Genomic DNA, 14,388 nt, shown 5'->3' with positions numbered 1-14,388 from the left:
TTATTTTTTTATTATTATTAAATTCAATTGATGGTAAAAAAATATGGGCACACGGTCCAGAGTGAAATACAGTAAGCACTGCAGAGTAAGTAGTAATAGACAGTAGCATGCAACTCCACTCTGTAAAACAGCTGTTGATCTCAGCCACTCTTAGATTAATCTGAGTAGCAGAAAGCTGATTTTGTTTCCTAAGAATTATGCCTACTACAACATCACAAGCATTTAAAAAAAAAATAAATCAGGTAGATGTGCTTTCTGCTGTAGGATTAGCTCTCATCCAAGGAGAGGCACTTTGTATTTCCAAAAACCTCTGCAAATTTTCTAGAGAAATAGAAGGAATAAATCTCAGGAACAAAAAAAGTTGATAGCTGATGCCAGAATCCTTCTTCTGTAGTGCATGCGGGCAGGATGCGGCCATGCTCAGGCTGAGGCACTGTTTTGGGACTGCACCCGCTGGGCAGAAGAACATCCAAAGTGCCAGCTTTCACATTTGTACTTAATCATCCCACTTAAGAGAGCAAGTGCTACCTGGGTGTACTTGTTACACTCCTAGGCAGCCTTGTGCAGTTATTTGAATATTTTTTTTCAGCACAACATGTGCCTGCATTTTTTCCACTTAAGAGCAGATGCTGTTTTCCCAGTTGATTGTTACTCTGTGAGCGTTTTGACACTGGCCTGATGAGGTCCACTCTCTTCTTTCCAGCCACAGAGTCCCTTTCCTGAGCATAGCTTCAGCACAGTACAGTGTTATAAGAAAAGGTTAGCTAAACCACCTGCCTGATTCCACTTTTTTACTCCTTTACTCCTCTTGTTCGCCCTCTCTGGATGATATTCTGGCCTGATTTGACTGCTGATTTGATACTACAGTCGAGCAGATAGTGGCCGTGTACCATTCTGCCTCCAAACAAAAGGCTTGGGACCATTTCACGAAAGCTCAGCGTAAGAACATCAGCGTGTGGTGCAAACAAGCAGAGGTTGGTAATTTTTTATTGTGTTAGATCCTCCAGCACAGTCTCTTTCTTGTCAGGATATTGATGTTAAGTTTGCACAATGCTCACGTGCATAACACCACCTTAATTCACAGTGTAAGATGGGAATTACTGAAGGCGTCTCTTGTATTACAGGTAATAAATTTTCTTGGTATTTGTGTTACTAGTAGCAATACATTGAGTTGTGTATACTGATTGAAGTTGTGTACAGTAATAATTATTATTCTGTTTTCTGCTGTTTTTAATGTTAAAGCCAAGGGATTTCTAAAAAGATGTTAAAAAACCCCACACCCAACCAACAAACCCTAAGCATCATCAGAGATCTATTTTATCACATTTTTATTGATGGAGTTGAGGGAAGATGTTCTCATATTTGTGTATGTATCCCATGCAGCAACAACGCTAGCGAAATCCAGGATTTAAAGGTGGTGAAGAGGATGGGGTTGATGGAAGAAGGCATGTCACTCAAACCACTCTTCCTGCGAGAGGAAGAATAGTTCTCAGTCCCTTATCTGATCTTATCAAATCTTATTGCAGTCAGGCACAATGTCAGAAAAAAGAAAGCTAAGGTAAAGAAAGGCTGTCTCTTGGGAAAGTGATGCTTTTGGGAGATGTTTGTACTGGAGTCTGTGATGAAATGCATGCTGCCTTCTGTTGTCTGCATAGTAGGGATGTCACACTGCTTGGCTGCATCTGGCAGCGCAGCCCGTCTTCATGTTTTTCTGGCCTGAGGAAGAAGGGAGGAGATAGTTGTGCTCCTGGCCACGTGGAGGGCTACCAAGAGTAGCAGAAGAGCCCCATGGTGGGTCTCCTAGTCAGAGCTAGTCTCCCCTGGAGTCTCACTTCTGTGTCCCTTCCCCGGGAACTTTAGTGCTCAAAAGGGTAACAGAAGTATTGTCACCCTGAGGTATGAATAGTCTTGAAGGGAAGAACAAGAAATGGTATTTTTCTTGCTAATTGAGCTTTTAAAGTAGGGTGGAGCTTGAATCAGTTTTTACCACTGACAATAAAGACTTCCCCAAAGTAGTAGGACCCAGATCTAAAGTGTAGAAAAGAACCACTGTGAAAAATACCTGCCTTTTAACCTAATCCAGGGAGACACTGCTGCGTTTGGAAATATTCTTTATTCACTGCAGAAACACTAGCTGTTTGGAGCTGACCCTGTCATTTGTATGTCAGAAATCAAGCAAAGCAGATGCTTTTCCATCTCAGTATAATCTTAAGAAGGTTTCCAGTGGGTTGCCAGTGTTCAGCAAAGCCATGCTGGGAATTATCAATTTGGATGCTGTGGTTGAGGGACTGGAAAGGAGTTGGGCATTTGGCACTGTTGTCTAAGTGTTCCCGTGACAGATGTGTAAACAGCTGAGAGGGTCTTGTCTGCATGCGCTGTCAATTAGTCAGGTTTGGGTGAGAAACCCTACTCTGCCTGATAGCTTTGGATTTTTTTCTTTGTTTCAGTACCCTTACTTGGAAAGCAAAGGTTGCTGACTGTTGGACCTCGTTGTGTGGCTTTCCAGAGCCCTGTGCAGCCAGTAGTGAATGTACCATCTTGAGATGGGGAAAGGGAAGGCACTGACTGAAGAAGTGTTTGCCTGATGTTGCCCAGTAATTCTCTGGAAGACCAGGTTTTGGCTTCCAGTTGTGGATTGCACTCAGTCCTTCTAGCACACAACCACTGTGCAGGAGCGTGCCCGTGTCTGTGTAGGTTAGAGCTGAAAGTCTGGACATCCTTCATGACACCCACCTAGGTGAAAGCAGTGGTAAAAGACAAGTGTTTTCTGAAGGGCTTGTTTATTCCTAGGAAAAAGGATTCTGACATGCGAGCTGTAGAGTAGCAAATGAAGAGCGAGATGAGCTTTCAACCACAGCATCTTGTTCAGTTAATCTTTCAACGTGATGCTGAAATCCTGCTCAGCTACTCTTTCTCAGATCCCTCCTCTGCAGTAAGCAGATGTCTGCCTCAAAAGTAGAGCCTCAGAGCAGAGAGCACATATATTCTACCCAAATCCCCACATTATGCCATTCCATCAGGCATGTACACAGATTTCTATGGGGATTTGAGGGATAGGTTAGACTGAAGTTGCCTGTGCAGTATATCAGTGCCATGTGGGGTATCCTCATGCATCTGGAAGAAATGACTTCCATCATCACTTCTTTTCTGACAGTGCTCAGAACAGGAAGAAAAAATGGCATGGAAATATTTTAAACTATTCAATTTCCAATACATCTGTATTGGATAATGAAAATGTTAGATGTGTCTAGTGATTTCTTTAGGTAGCCATGACTCTGCAAGAACACCAAGCTCCCAGAGCATTACTTATGATAGCTCTGGGGGTGTCTTTATGTTTTCACCATTTCCTCTTGCAGTGCTAGGCACTGTGTCTCCTGAGACCTACGTGGATCCTCCTGGTCTTGTCCCAGTGTGAAGCAGAGGAGGTTTGCTTAAAACACCTCTGAAAACATTATTTTGGATTGGTATTTTAATATGATTAAGGCTAACATCTTTTTTTAACTGAGCCTGTAATAACAAGTGTCTAAAAAGAAATCTTATTCTGAGGCATATTATTCTCTGTGAAAGACATAGGGTTGTCTCATTCAGTGCATGGAAATGAAAGAAGCAGATCACCATATACTTCCATGTAGGAGGGGGTCTTATAGGGTTGGGTTGCTTTTGGTGAAACAAAAAATTAATTCAGCACGCTTGTATGTTAGTGCAAAATGTTGGTGATGTACATTATCATTATCTAGTGTATGTTAACATTAATCTTTATTGAAATGATGATGCATTAATATTCCAATGCATGTGTAGTGTTAGCCAACAAAAAAGTACATCAAGTAGCTGATTAAACCTCTTGTCCATAGATCTCACCTGCAAAGGCATAAATGACAGATTTGAGATGAGAACATGATTTATAGACAGGAGAAACTGATTTTCTGGAAAGAGATTGTACATGTGTCATTATTTCTGTAGAGAAAGAGGTCACGTATAAGAGCTATATGAGCTTTGCTTTCTTTACCTTCATGATATAGCAATAAAGAACATGGAACTTCATCATGTTTCTGCTTTGCAGACAGAGTTTTCTGTTTGGTTCTGCTAGGTTATATGTCAGGAACTTTCATGTGGCTACTTAAGAGATTTGACTTCCAGACTGCTTATACATAGAGCCACAGAATCACAGAAGGGTTTGGGTTGGGAAGGACCTTCAAAGACCATCTAGGCCAACACCCCTTACCTGGGCAGGGACATCTTTCACTAGATGGATGGGGCTTTGAGCAACCTCAACCTGACCTGACCCTGAACACTTCCAGGGATGGGGCATCCACAACTTCTCTGGTCAACCTGTTCCAGTGTCTCACCACTCTCATAATAAATAATTTCTTCTTTATGTTTCGGCTAAATGTGCCCTTTTTTAGTTTAAAAAACACTGCCCCTTGTCCTGGCTGTCTTGCTGATTGACTGGATGCTAAGCAAAAATGAATTCCAAATCAAATACAAGAATAAATGCAGTTTATTATATTACACTATAATAAAGGAAAACCAGCAAGCACTATGATAAAAGGAAACAGTACTAGTTATTATGCATGATATGATAAAAGGGCAGTAGGGGCAAAGAATCAGATCATTACTGCAGAGCGTTGCTGAGACTAAGAAAAGGATCAACCACCACTCGCCACCTTAACATCATCCATGCCCACACTTCAGCTGGGAAGCTCCATTGTAGCCAGCACCAGGAGTCTCTCAGTAACTGGGAAAATTCCTACGTGGTGTGTCTGCCCATAGGTGAAGCTTCTGGCCCAATCCCAGAGCTTGCCCGTCTTTATACTCGGTGAAAACCAAAAATTGTTACACACCTAGTGTATATAAACCCTTAAGTTTAAGCTAAGTGTAGGTGTGTACTATCTCATGGTTCATGAAGTTCACATACGCCATGGATGTTGGCCAGACATCCAAGCATGGTGGAGTTAATGTCATGGTGTAGCTGCACACTGTTTATTGTCTGGATGGTCCTACTCCAACCTTGCTTGTTCAGGGCCTCAAGACAAGCACCACCTGCTCATTACAGTTATCCTTGAGTTCCTTGAGCTCACTGTCCAAGTTAAGTGATCCCTAATTAAAGACAAAGACTTTTTCATAAGCAGTAATCAGTTTAATACATTTAAATATATTTAATACATTTTTAATACATTTTCACCACAGCGTCACTGCAGACCCTGGTAAAAAAGTCTCTGTCTTAAATCTCCTTCGTATACTGAAAGACCATGGTGGGGAATACATGTTTAGTGACACAGTATTCTCTCTGCATGTTATGTATTGAAAGGCCACAATAAGGGCTCCCAGGAGCCTTCTCCAGGCTGAGCAACCCCAGATCTCTCAGCCTCTCCTCCTAGCAGGGGGGTTCCAGCCCTCGGACCATTTCTGTGGCCGCCTCTGGCCCCGCTCCAACAGGTCCGTGTCCTCCTTACGCTGGGGACCCCAGAGCTGGGTGCAGTGCTCCCGGGGGTCTCGCCAGAGCGGAGCAGAGAGGGAGAATCCCCTCCTTCAACCTGCTGGCCACACTGCTGGCGATGTAGACCAGGATATGGTTGGGCTGCAAGTGCACATTGCCAGCTCATGTCCAGTTTTTCACCCACCAGTACTGTCTTCTCTTGCAGGGCTGCTCCCAACCCGCTCATCCTGCAGCCTGCACTGATACTGTGGGTCACCCTGACCCAGGTGCAGGACCTTGCACTGGGTCTTGTTGAACCTCATGATGTTCACGTGGGCCCACTCCTCCAGCCTGTCCTAGTCCCTTGGGATGGCATCCCTTCCCTCCAGTGTAAATCTTCCTGTGGTTCAGTGTTTTTTCTCAGGTGTTGAGTTCCGTATTACAGTCTTGGAAAACAAGTCTATCCCAGCAGAGCCAGAAGTTGTCTTTCACCTTTAAGATTATTTAACATCAAAAGTAAATCTGGGCAAAGCTGACAGGCTGGTGATCTGTGATCACCCCTCGGTTGGGTATATGCAGACTGCCTTCCTATATAGCTGCAGCCTGAAAATATCTGTAGGGTTGTATAATACCCGTCCAGTGGCCTTCTCATAAAGTATAGGTGATCATTCTCCATGTTGGAAAACTCTAAATGATTTTGTCTTTGCGGGAAGTTTCAGGCTGTGATCTCTGCATGAAACTGCACTTCTGGGACTTCCCAAATCCCACTGAGTCAAACCTTTTGTAGGTAAAGTTTTGTTTTATACCTGATAAACCAGGTGGAGTCTGATTCAGACCATACCTCTGCTTAGAGCCCTAGTGCTTGTGCTCTATCCTGCTTATTGAGATTGCTTATCATGACTGGGGTGGGAGCACTCTCTCCATTTGGAGCTGTCTTTTGTTCCAAGGTAAGTTCTCCCGGTGGGAAGAAGCTGTGAGACCATTGGTGATGCATCTTCCAGGAGTACTTGCTGCTCAGCTCAGCCTGATGGTCTCCCCCAGCATAGGGTCTTCTCTTAAATGAAGGTGGACCCACAAGATGCATCTTCTTGGTACAGCTTTTGGCAGAATTTAATCCTGTGGGTCCCTGCATTGGAGGAAAGCCTGGTGGGCAACTCAGGGAATGGGGATGTGTTGGGGAGTTGTTAGGTTAGGCCAGGGTTTTATTTTTATCAGTGATGACTTAAGGTGGTTTTCCCAGGCAGTGCCAGCATGTCCTGTAGCTGCAGGCAGCTCCTTAAGAAGCCACGGAAGCTTGAGACCTGGTGATATGGTAGCTATCGGCCAGCATGTTCCTAGCTTAGGAAGGGCCTCATTCCACTATTTGGCTTCTCAGATGCTTTTTCCTCTCCCATCCAGGGTTCCCCATTGGGTGCAGGCAGGGTGCTGGTGAACTGTGGTATAGCTGCTGTGCAGCCCGGCCAAGCCTGGCCCTGCTGGGTGCTGTGCTCTGCACAGCCTTCTCCAGCTTCAAGGATGTTTTAGGCTTTCGGCTGTTGTACTGGGTCAGTTAAAGACAGTGGGAAGATTTTCCTTTGATCTTCAACCCAGCTGCTGTTTTATGGATTATTTTAGGGCAGGCAGCAGTTGCTTTGCAAGTGTAGCCAGTGCTGCCCATCACACTGGGACCTGCCTTGTTCTTGCCTGTTCCACATTGCTGTCCCCAAGCTGTCCATCCAAGCTGAAAGAATGGTTGTTATCTCTGTTTGGGGGATTGTTGGATGTGTGCTTGGTGCTGGCCAGCAGAGTTTTTGAAAGTTTCAGGCCATTAGAGTAAGAGGTGTACATTAATTTTATTTCATAAGTAAATCTTCTATATCTTTTATCCTATGGTTGTTTCTGGGGTGGTATAATCCAAGTGAAGTTGTGGTAAATTGACAGCGGGTAGGGACACTTGGCTGCCTGTGCTAGCCTCTAGTAAGTATTCTTGACATCTCAATCTCCTTGAGTAACTGACCGTTGGTTTCTGAATGTTGCTTGTCCTGCTCTGCAGAGAGGATGGAGAGGCTGCACTAGGTGTTTCCTTGCCTTGCAAACAGGCTGATGCGTGTCCGTGCAGAGCTCTGCCTCTGCCCAGTGTGAGCTGGCTGTGGCAGGGGATCTTGTCTGGAGGAGCAGGGGAGGCTGGCTGGCTCTGCCTGGACGAGGTGAATGGAGCAGAACAACGCACACAGGCAGGAGCTGCGGTAGCTCAGGGACTAGCATAGGAGGTAGCATCCCTGTTCCTTTCTGATCCCTAATGTGAGCCAAGGCTCTGGCCGAGAGTGGAGAGGAACTCAGCAGCCAGAGGGAGAGTCCCTGTGGTGGAGGCTAGGTGCCAGTGGTTGGCACAGAGGGAGAGAAGCTTCAAAGCGCACCAGAATTTGTAAGAGTCGGGAGGTGGCTGGTCTGTCTTTGGCCTCTGTCTGCGTACTCACAATTTTTGCTTCTAACTGGCATGACCTCTGTCTGGTAGGTTTTGTTGTAGCTGTGCAGCTGCATGGAGGAGGCATGGAGCTGAGAGGAATGGACTGGGCAGCACGGTGGGTCATGGGTATGGTCATGCTGCAGTGGGGCAAGAGAGGTGTGTGGGGTCGTACCAGCTGCCATGTAGGCCAGTGCTTGGAAGGTGCAGGATATGTTGTGTGGCAGGAGAAAGAGATGCCAGGGAGACGTGTCACCTAGCAGCTACGTGGGTCGGGAGGGGACATCACCGGTGCAGGTGCTGTCGCAGGTGAATTATTAAGAGAAGTCATTGTTGTGAGGTTAACTAAAAGGGTTTTATTGATGATTAAATGATGATCAAATGATAATTAATTGATGATTGAATAATTAAATGGTAACCAAATGGCAATTAAGCAATAATTGAATTGTAATTAAACAGCAATTTGACAGTGGCAGTTTGACAGTGGTTAGACGGCAGTCAAACGCTCTACTACTTACTACACACCTAATAATTCAGCTATGGCTGGATATGTAGATATACATTAAAAGTGTTGCTAGCTTATAGTATACTTTTAGACGTAATGTAAAACGTCATTTAACTTGTTATAGATATTAGATGCTGGGTAAAGGGTCCCTCCGCCTTGATGGGTCACCCTGAGAGGCGTCCCTGCTCAAGGGAGATCACTGCCGTGCAGCCTCTGCCATTCAGGAGAGCTCAGTGGGCTTGGGGGGGGTTACAGGTATTTGTAGTGTCAAGTGATGGACTCGTAGTCAAACACCCCCTTGGTGTAAGCGCAGGGGTGCAGCTGTAGCCGTTCTAGTTTGGTCTAGTCCCAGCTCAGGCTGGCAGTGTTAGCTCCTGAGAAGGCACGGCTTAGCGCAGTTTCTCACAGCTCACGCAGCTGGGCTGACTTCAGTCAGGCATACGTGTCTGCGGTGGCTGAACCCACTCGGTGGGTGCACGCATCGCGGGCGCTGAGCTGGAGAGTGTGGGGTAGGAGCCCAGCAGGGAAGAGGCAGGGCAGAATGGCATCAGGGAAGGGTAAGAGTGGTACTGCCCTTGGGTGTGTGGAGCTGGGGGTGGCACTGACAGCAGTTTGTGGTGGCAGTGGGTTACTGATGTAGATGCAAGGAGCAAGGAGACATGAGGTAGTGGTCCAGTGGAGCTTACAAGGTTCAGCAGCTGAATGTAGGACAGGCATGTGGATGTCAGGCAGGGCAGATGCGGGGAGAGGGTTCACCGAGAAACTACACTGTGGACAAGGCTGGGTGCCTGCCCTGGGGGAAAGAGTAAAAGGGAGATGCAAGAGTCAGTAAAACCAGTAGCACTGACAGATTGACTCATGCTGGATATTGTCTTTGATCTAAGTCTGTGCTAATTTATTTTTTTTAATTGTTTCCCCTTCCTTGTATCATGGAGTCGTGTTTTGCAGACTTAGATTTCGGCATCTTTTTACCCAATCAATCTGTTCCTTGTAATCTGTATTTTAAAAAAACACTCTACTTTCTGAACCTTAGGAAATTCGTAACATTCATAATGATGAACTAATGGGTATTCGAAGAGAGGAAGAAATGGAAATGTCTGACGAAGAAATAGAAGATCCATCAGAGATGAAAGAAACAGAAGAATCAGGTAAAATCACTTTTTACAGCTCATAAACAAAGTACTTGTCTCTTCAGTGGTTTCTTTCAGAAGCCTCATTCTGACTGTTTTGTACCCCAGCATTGTCACAGGCAGAGCAAAATCAACTGCAGTTACCTGGAGTTGTTTTCCTCTCAGTGTCTGGTTCTGTAGCCAGTGTTTGTCACTCCTCCCTGCGATGGTGAGGGTAACCTAAAGCTGTGTCTAGAGCTAGTCCCTAGTGAGACACATGGCGTTCATGGAGGTGCACGTGGAGGAGCTGTAAGCTCCCTGCCACGTGTGCAGGTGACGGCACAGGCGCAGTGGTGCGCAGCTGAGCTCATCTGCACAGCTGCTCTGTGCAGAGTGCCCTGCTTTTGCAGCTACACCACTGTTGACCTGAGCTGTCCCATTTCAGTGCACCGCTGATGTCTGCCCAGCACTGGGGACACATTTACACAGCAGCAGGTCCCCACCTCAAAAGTGCTGGGTTTCAGTGGTGCTCTGAGCATTTCACTGGCAAACAGGCACAAATCTTGTTAACTGTGTGAGTGTTTCAGTGATGTTCAGGTACATTTCCCACTGCCATGGGCTGTTTATCAGCTGTCATTGGAAGGCTTTTCTTGCCTGATGGCGGTCCCACATCCCCCTCACTGTTCCTAAACTTGCCAGTGCAGTGTACAAGCATGTTTGCATGTGCATCTCTTTCAGCTGTAGTAGAAGCTTAGAGACTCTTGCCTGACCCTGCTCTTTGTGGCCAGATGATGAATGGCAGCAAAGAGCAGACGCAATGACCAAATGACCAGGCAAAATTTCCATTCTTTGCATTCATAAGGAGCAGGGGCTCACCCTGGCATCTGTCTTTTTTTTTTGTCCAGATCCATTCTAAGGAGTTAATTCATTCCCACCTTGTTTTTCTGGTATGAGGAAAGCAGTTTTTCATCTGCTGAATATTGCTAACTGTTCTTTCTTTGTGAAATGTGTAGCTGTGCAGAGTGGGATCCAACACATACTCACTGGCTGGGAGAATGAGCAGGGATGATTAGATAAAACCCACCAAACCCCACCTTCTTCCCATGCAGTGTGCCTTGTCTGTCTTCCCTGTCTTCCAAGTACAGTGTGCCATTCCCAGGCAAACATAACTTTCACATGCTTTGGCCATGGCCCAAGTACCAAAGGTTAACAGCAAGCAAGGCTATGGGATGTTAAGCTATGCTCTCCACATCATGGGTATGTTTTGAAACCTGCTGAAGCTCTCTTTGAAGCTGTCATGTTAGATAATCTCATTCCTGAATTCATCAAGCCGTGTATAGACACCAGACTGATGCAGTTGTTTCAACCCATGACCTGATGGAGACATTCTTCTAGATGAAGGTGCCAGTGGAGCCTGTCCCAGAGTCTTTCAGCTTTGCTGGTTAGGAAACCTGCTTCCTTGCCAGCATGGTCATTTCACCCCAATATGTTCTTTTGCTGCTTTTTTTTTCCTTCCAACTTAACTGCATTCACTACTGAGTGTTGCTGTTTGTCCAGAGGAGCTTGTTTTCTAAACAGATACTGCAAACGGTCGTCGGGAGAAATTCATTTTGGTACTCTGGATTTGTAACTGGGTGCTGAGGGAGAGCACCCAAGGACTTCTTTCCCGCAGTTCTTTGACTTTTGATCCCTACCTGCCTTCTTCTTCAGCGCTGGTATCACAGGTGGAAGCACTGAAAGAAGAAAATGACAGTCTGCGCTGGCAGCTGGATGCCTACCGGAATGAGGTGGAACTTCTAAAGCAGGAGCAAGGCAAAGCGAGCAGGGATGAAGACACAACCAAGGAACAGCAGATGAAGCTTCTCCAGCAGGCGCTGCAGGGGATGCAGAAGGTGGGCCCAGACTTTTATATAGTTATGCCCTTGCTTCCAAGGCAGATGGGCTGTGATGTGGAGCAGAAACACAAACAAAGGCTTTTTGGTTTTCAGTGCAAATGGGTGCAACTTTCTATCACTTCCAGTGTTGCCAAAAAAAAGCCAGCCAACCAACCATTCAAAACAGTGATTGTGTATGAACTCATAAGTCACATGGAACTAATCTGTAGTTTATGGATTCCTTGTGTGCTCTTTGCTTGACCACACTGTGACTCCCCAAATACTGTGTCTGTGCTTACCAGCTCCATAACCATGTGAGATCCTGGTTACCAGCATAAGCAAGAAAGCGGGAAATGCCAGGCTTGCTTTGACACCTTTTCTGAACTTCACTGGGCTTTCATTCTCATGGAAATGTGTAGGGCTTATCTTCTTGTTTGGGATTTCCCTGTGCTGAATGTTGAGTGGCTTGGGTCCTCGTAAACCTTAACAGTAGCCCTTGAGATATTAAGCCAAACTGATAGCCAAGCACATAGAGCATATAATAGTTCATGTAAGCATCTTGTTAAAATAAGAACCTGCAGCAATGCTGTGAAGGCTGTGGTTATCCTTTGGATGAATCTGATGGCACCGGTGTTTGTGATGTTGGAGCTGGCAGGAAAAGCCTACTGTAGTCTCCATCTTCAGTGCAGGAGGAAATGGCAGGAATTGCAGGACAACAGATTTCCCGTTTTGCAGGTGTCAGGCAGGTCAAGTTTCTGTTTACACTGCTGCCAGGATGAATGGTGCTGGGAGAATACTCTGGAGGGAACTGCCTTGGTGAAAAAGGATGCTATTTGTTTGTAACTATTAATGAATAACATGAATATTTTTTCTTCTTCTCTTTTTTTCTAGTTGAGGGAGGAAAATACTAAAGTAAACAACTGAATGGGGTTGTTTTAAGCATGAAGAAAGCATTCACTGAAATAGATATATATGTATCTTCATTTGACTTAGGAAAGCTGCTAGGCTAGTGCCTTTACCATATTAGCGTTTAAGCTTTTCTCTTCCTGGTGACTTGATCTTGCCTGTTTCTGAGAGGCCCAGTGCTGTTAGCAGTTTGAGCACTGTTTTCTTCTGCCTCTACTGGGAGATGAATCATATTTTCCCTCTGTTGCCTGTGTTGGTTTGTTCAGTTAGGGTTTTGTACTCATCTGCTTTCCCTGTGGACGCATTCAGGAGTACAAATTTGCTCTGAAAGCAGACTGTTACATCCACAACCACGGCTTGGTTCTTGTTGATAGGCACGGGGTTGGGCCTTAGAATTTCATTCTGCTCACCTCTGAGGTGTGGGTTGTGATTCCCTACCCAGCCTTTCTCCTGAGCTTTGCTACTCAAGGGATCGCACAGCTTGCTGTGGTGTTTGTCGCAAGCATCTTGCCCCACTGGGCTGATGCCCAGGGCAAGGAGCAGTCATCACATTTTTCTGCAGTGTGGACTTGTGCAAATAATAGTGAAAATCTCCTTACTAGTAGCTGTTTCAGAGTATTTTCTTAAATTGCAAGACACCTCTGTATTAATGTGGGGCTGGAGATGTAGGAGGACTTTAAAGTGACTTCTCCAGGTCACTTGTGTCTGTGCTGCTCTTTCTCGTGTCCTGATGGTACGGCCATAGTGTGAACCAGAGTGGGGGAGAGGAGGAATTGGCTTTAACAAGGGTCAGGCCCACAGTCTAGTGCACAACACGTGTTATTTCAGGGACAATGAAGGTTTGTTGATGGTGGAGTTACTGCCCCATGTTTGCAAAGTCATGCTTTTTTTGTATGCTTACAGGCAAAGACATTTCTAAGGTACATTGTAGAAACAATTTCTGCTTGTTGTACACAATCTTTTAATTGTTCTGAATATGATCCGTCTTCATGAAAAAGCCCTTATTTATTTTATATTCCTTAAATAGTAGGAGGTGAAAGGTGGTTAAGAACTGAGTTTATCTTTTCTGTTCCAGCATCTTTTGAAAGTGCAAGATGAATACAAAAAGAGAGAAGCCGAGTTAGAAAAAGTGAGAGAAGAAAAAGTAAAAATGGAAACATTATTAGAAAGCCTGAAGGAGCAGGTACGTGCCATCCCAGTGCTTCCATATTCTCAGTAGTAAATGTACTCCTTAGATTTTGTGGTCCGTCACGAGCGCAGTGATGGACCTCTGTCCTTCTGCACTCTTGTAGAAGATGCCTAACACTGTCTTAGGAGCAGTTGTCTTTGGAAAGATAGAAAAAAGTACCTGCCAAATTGGAGGATGTGTGTCAGTAATGAACTTGCTGATTGCTTCATGTACCAGTGAGACAATCTACGTAAGCAACTGTATAAATAAAAGATTAACTTTCATTTATAGTATACAGTGCTATTGCTGCTGAAATTTGCTTTTCTGTAACCTGAGCTTTAAATGATAAGAAAAAACGTCTCAATTATCAAACATTAGTTTTTAGACTTGCATTTTAGGGATGGTGTTTTGATTTGATCTCCATAAAACACTATTGTCAGTGCTGTAATATTTTTATGCTTGCTGGATTTATTCTGAACAGAAATGCATACTGTTTCTTCTCAGGTGTGATCCACTGTGTCTCTTGATTGTGGATACGTGTAGGAATCTAAACTTGCGTGGTCCTCTCTATAGCACAGACACAATTATACGGGATAGACAAGAAACATTATGTGGCACTTCCCACTGAGGACCGTAGTGCCAAGTGCTAGGTCTTGTCTCAGATTTTCAATCTGTAGCCCCATCGTTTTGTGCCACGAGCTAGGGAAGATAATGTCTTTCTAGTTACTAAAACTGGCTTTGTATTCCAGTAATCTTCAGCGCAGGAGCTTCAGTGCCTGATATCAAGGAACAGAAATAACAGACTATCATCAGTAATCTTTCCTTTTCTTTACCTATATATAGCAAAGCATAGCAGATGAAGAGGACAAGGAGAGAGATGCAATTGATGGTCAAGGGAATGTAAGTGTTTATTTTCTGCTGCTTCACTCAGAATTCTTACTGGGGGAAGTAATGACACCTCATTGTA

The 14,388-nt window shown here is 44.9% G+C and overlaps 1 protein-coding gene across 5 annotated transcripts in view; it reads left to right on the top strand.

Moving 5' to 3' along the window:
- ENOX2 (ecto-NOX disulfide-thiol exchanger 2) overlaps positions 1-14,388 on the top strand; it is a 51,041-nt gene that overhangs the window by 29,206 nt on the left and 7,447 nt on the right. For all 5 annotated transcript variants that reach the window (XM_080365299.1, XM_080365297.1, XM_080365296.1 and 2 more), the window contains 5 exons: positions 868-974; positions 9,398-9,512; positions 11,184-11,365; positions 13,329-13,436; positions 14,265-14,321. In XM_080365299.1, coding sequence (XP_080221425.1) covers positions 868-974; positions 9,398-9,512; positions 11,184-11,365; positions 13,329-13,436; positions 14,265-14,321 — 569 coding nt within the window. The remainder of the gene's footprint in view (positions 1-867; positions 975-9,397; positions 9,513-11,183; positions 11,366-13,328; positions 13,437-14,264; positions 14,322-14,388) is intronic.

Source organism: Falco punctatus, assembly GCF_963210335.1.
Source record: "Falco punctatus genome assembly, chromosome: 15".
NCBI classification, from domain to species: domain Eukaryota; kingdom Metazoa; phylum Chordata; class Aves; order Falconiformes; family Falconidae; genus Falco; species Falco punctatus.
The sequence above is the reverse complement of the archived record's forward strand: the minus strand, read 5'-3'. Positions and strand labels throughout refer to the sequence as shown.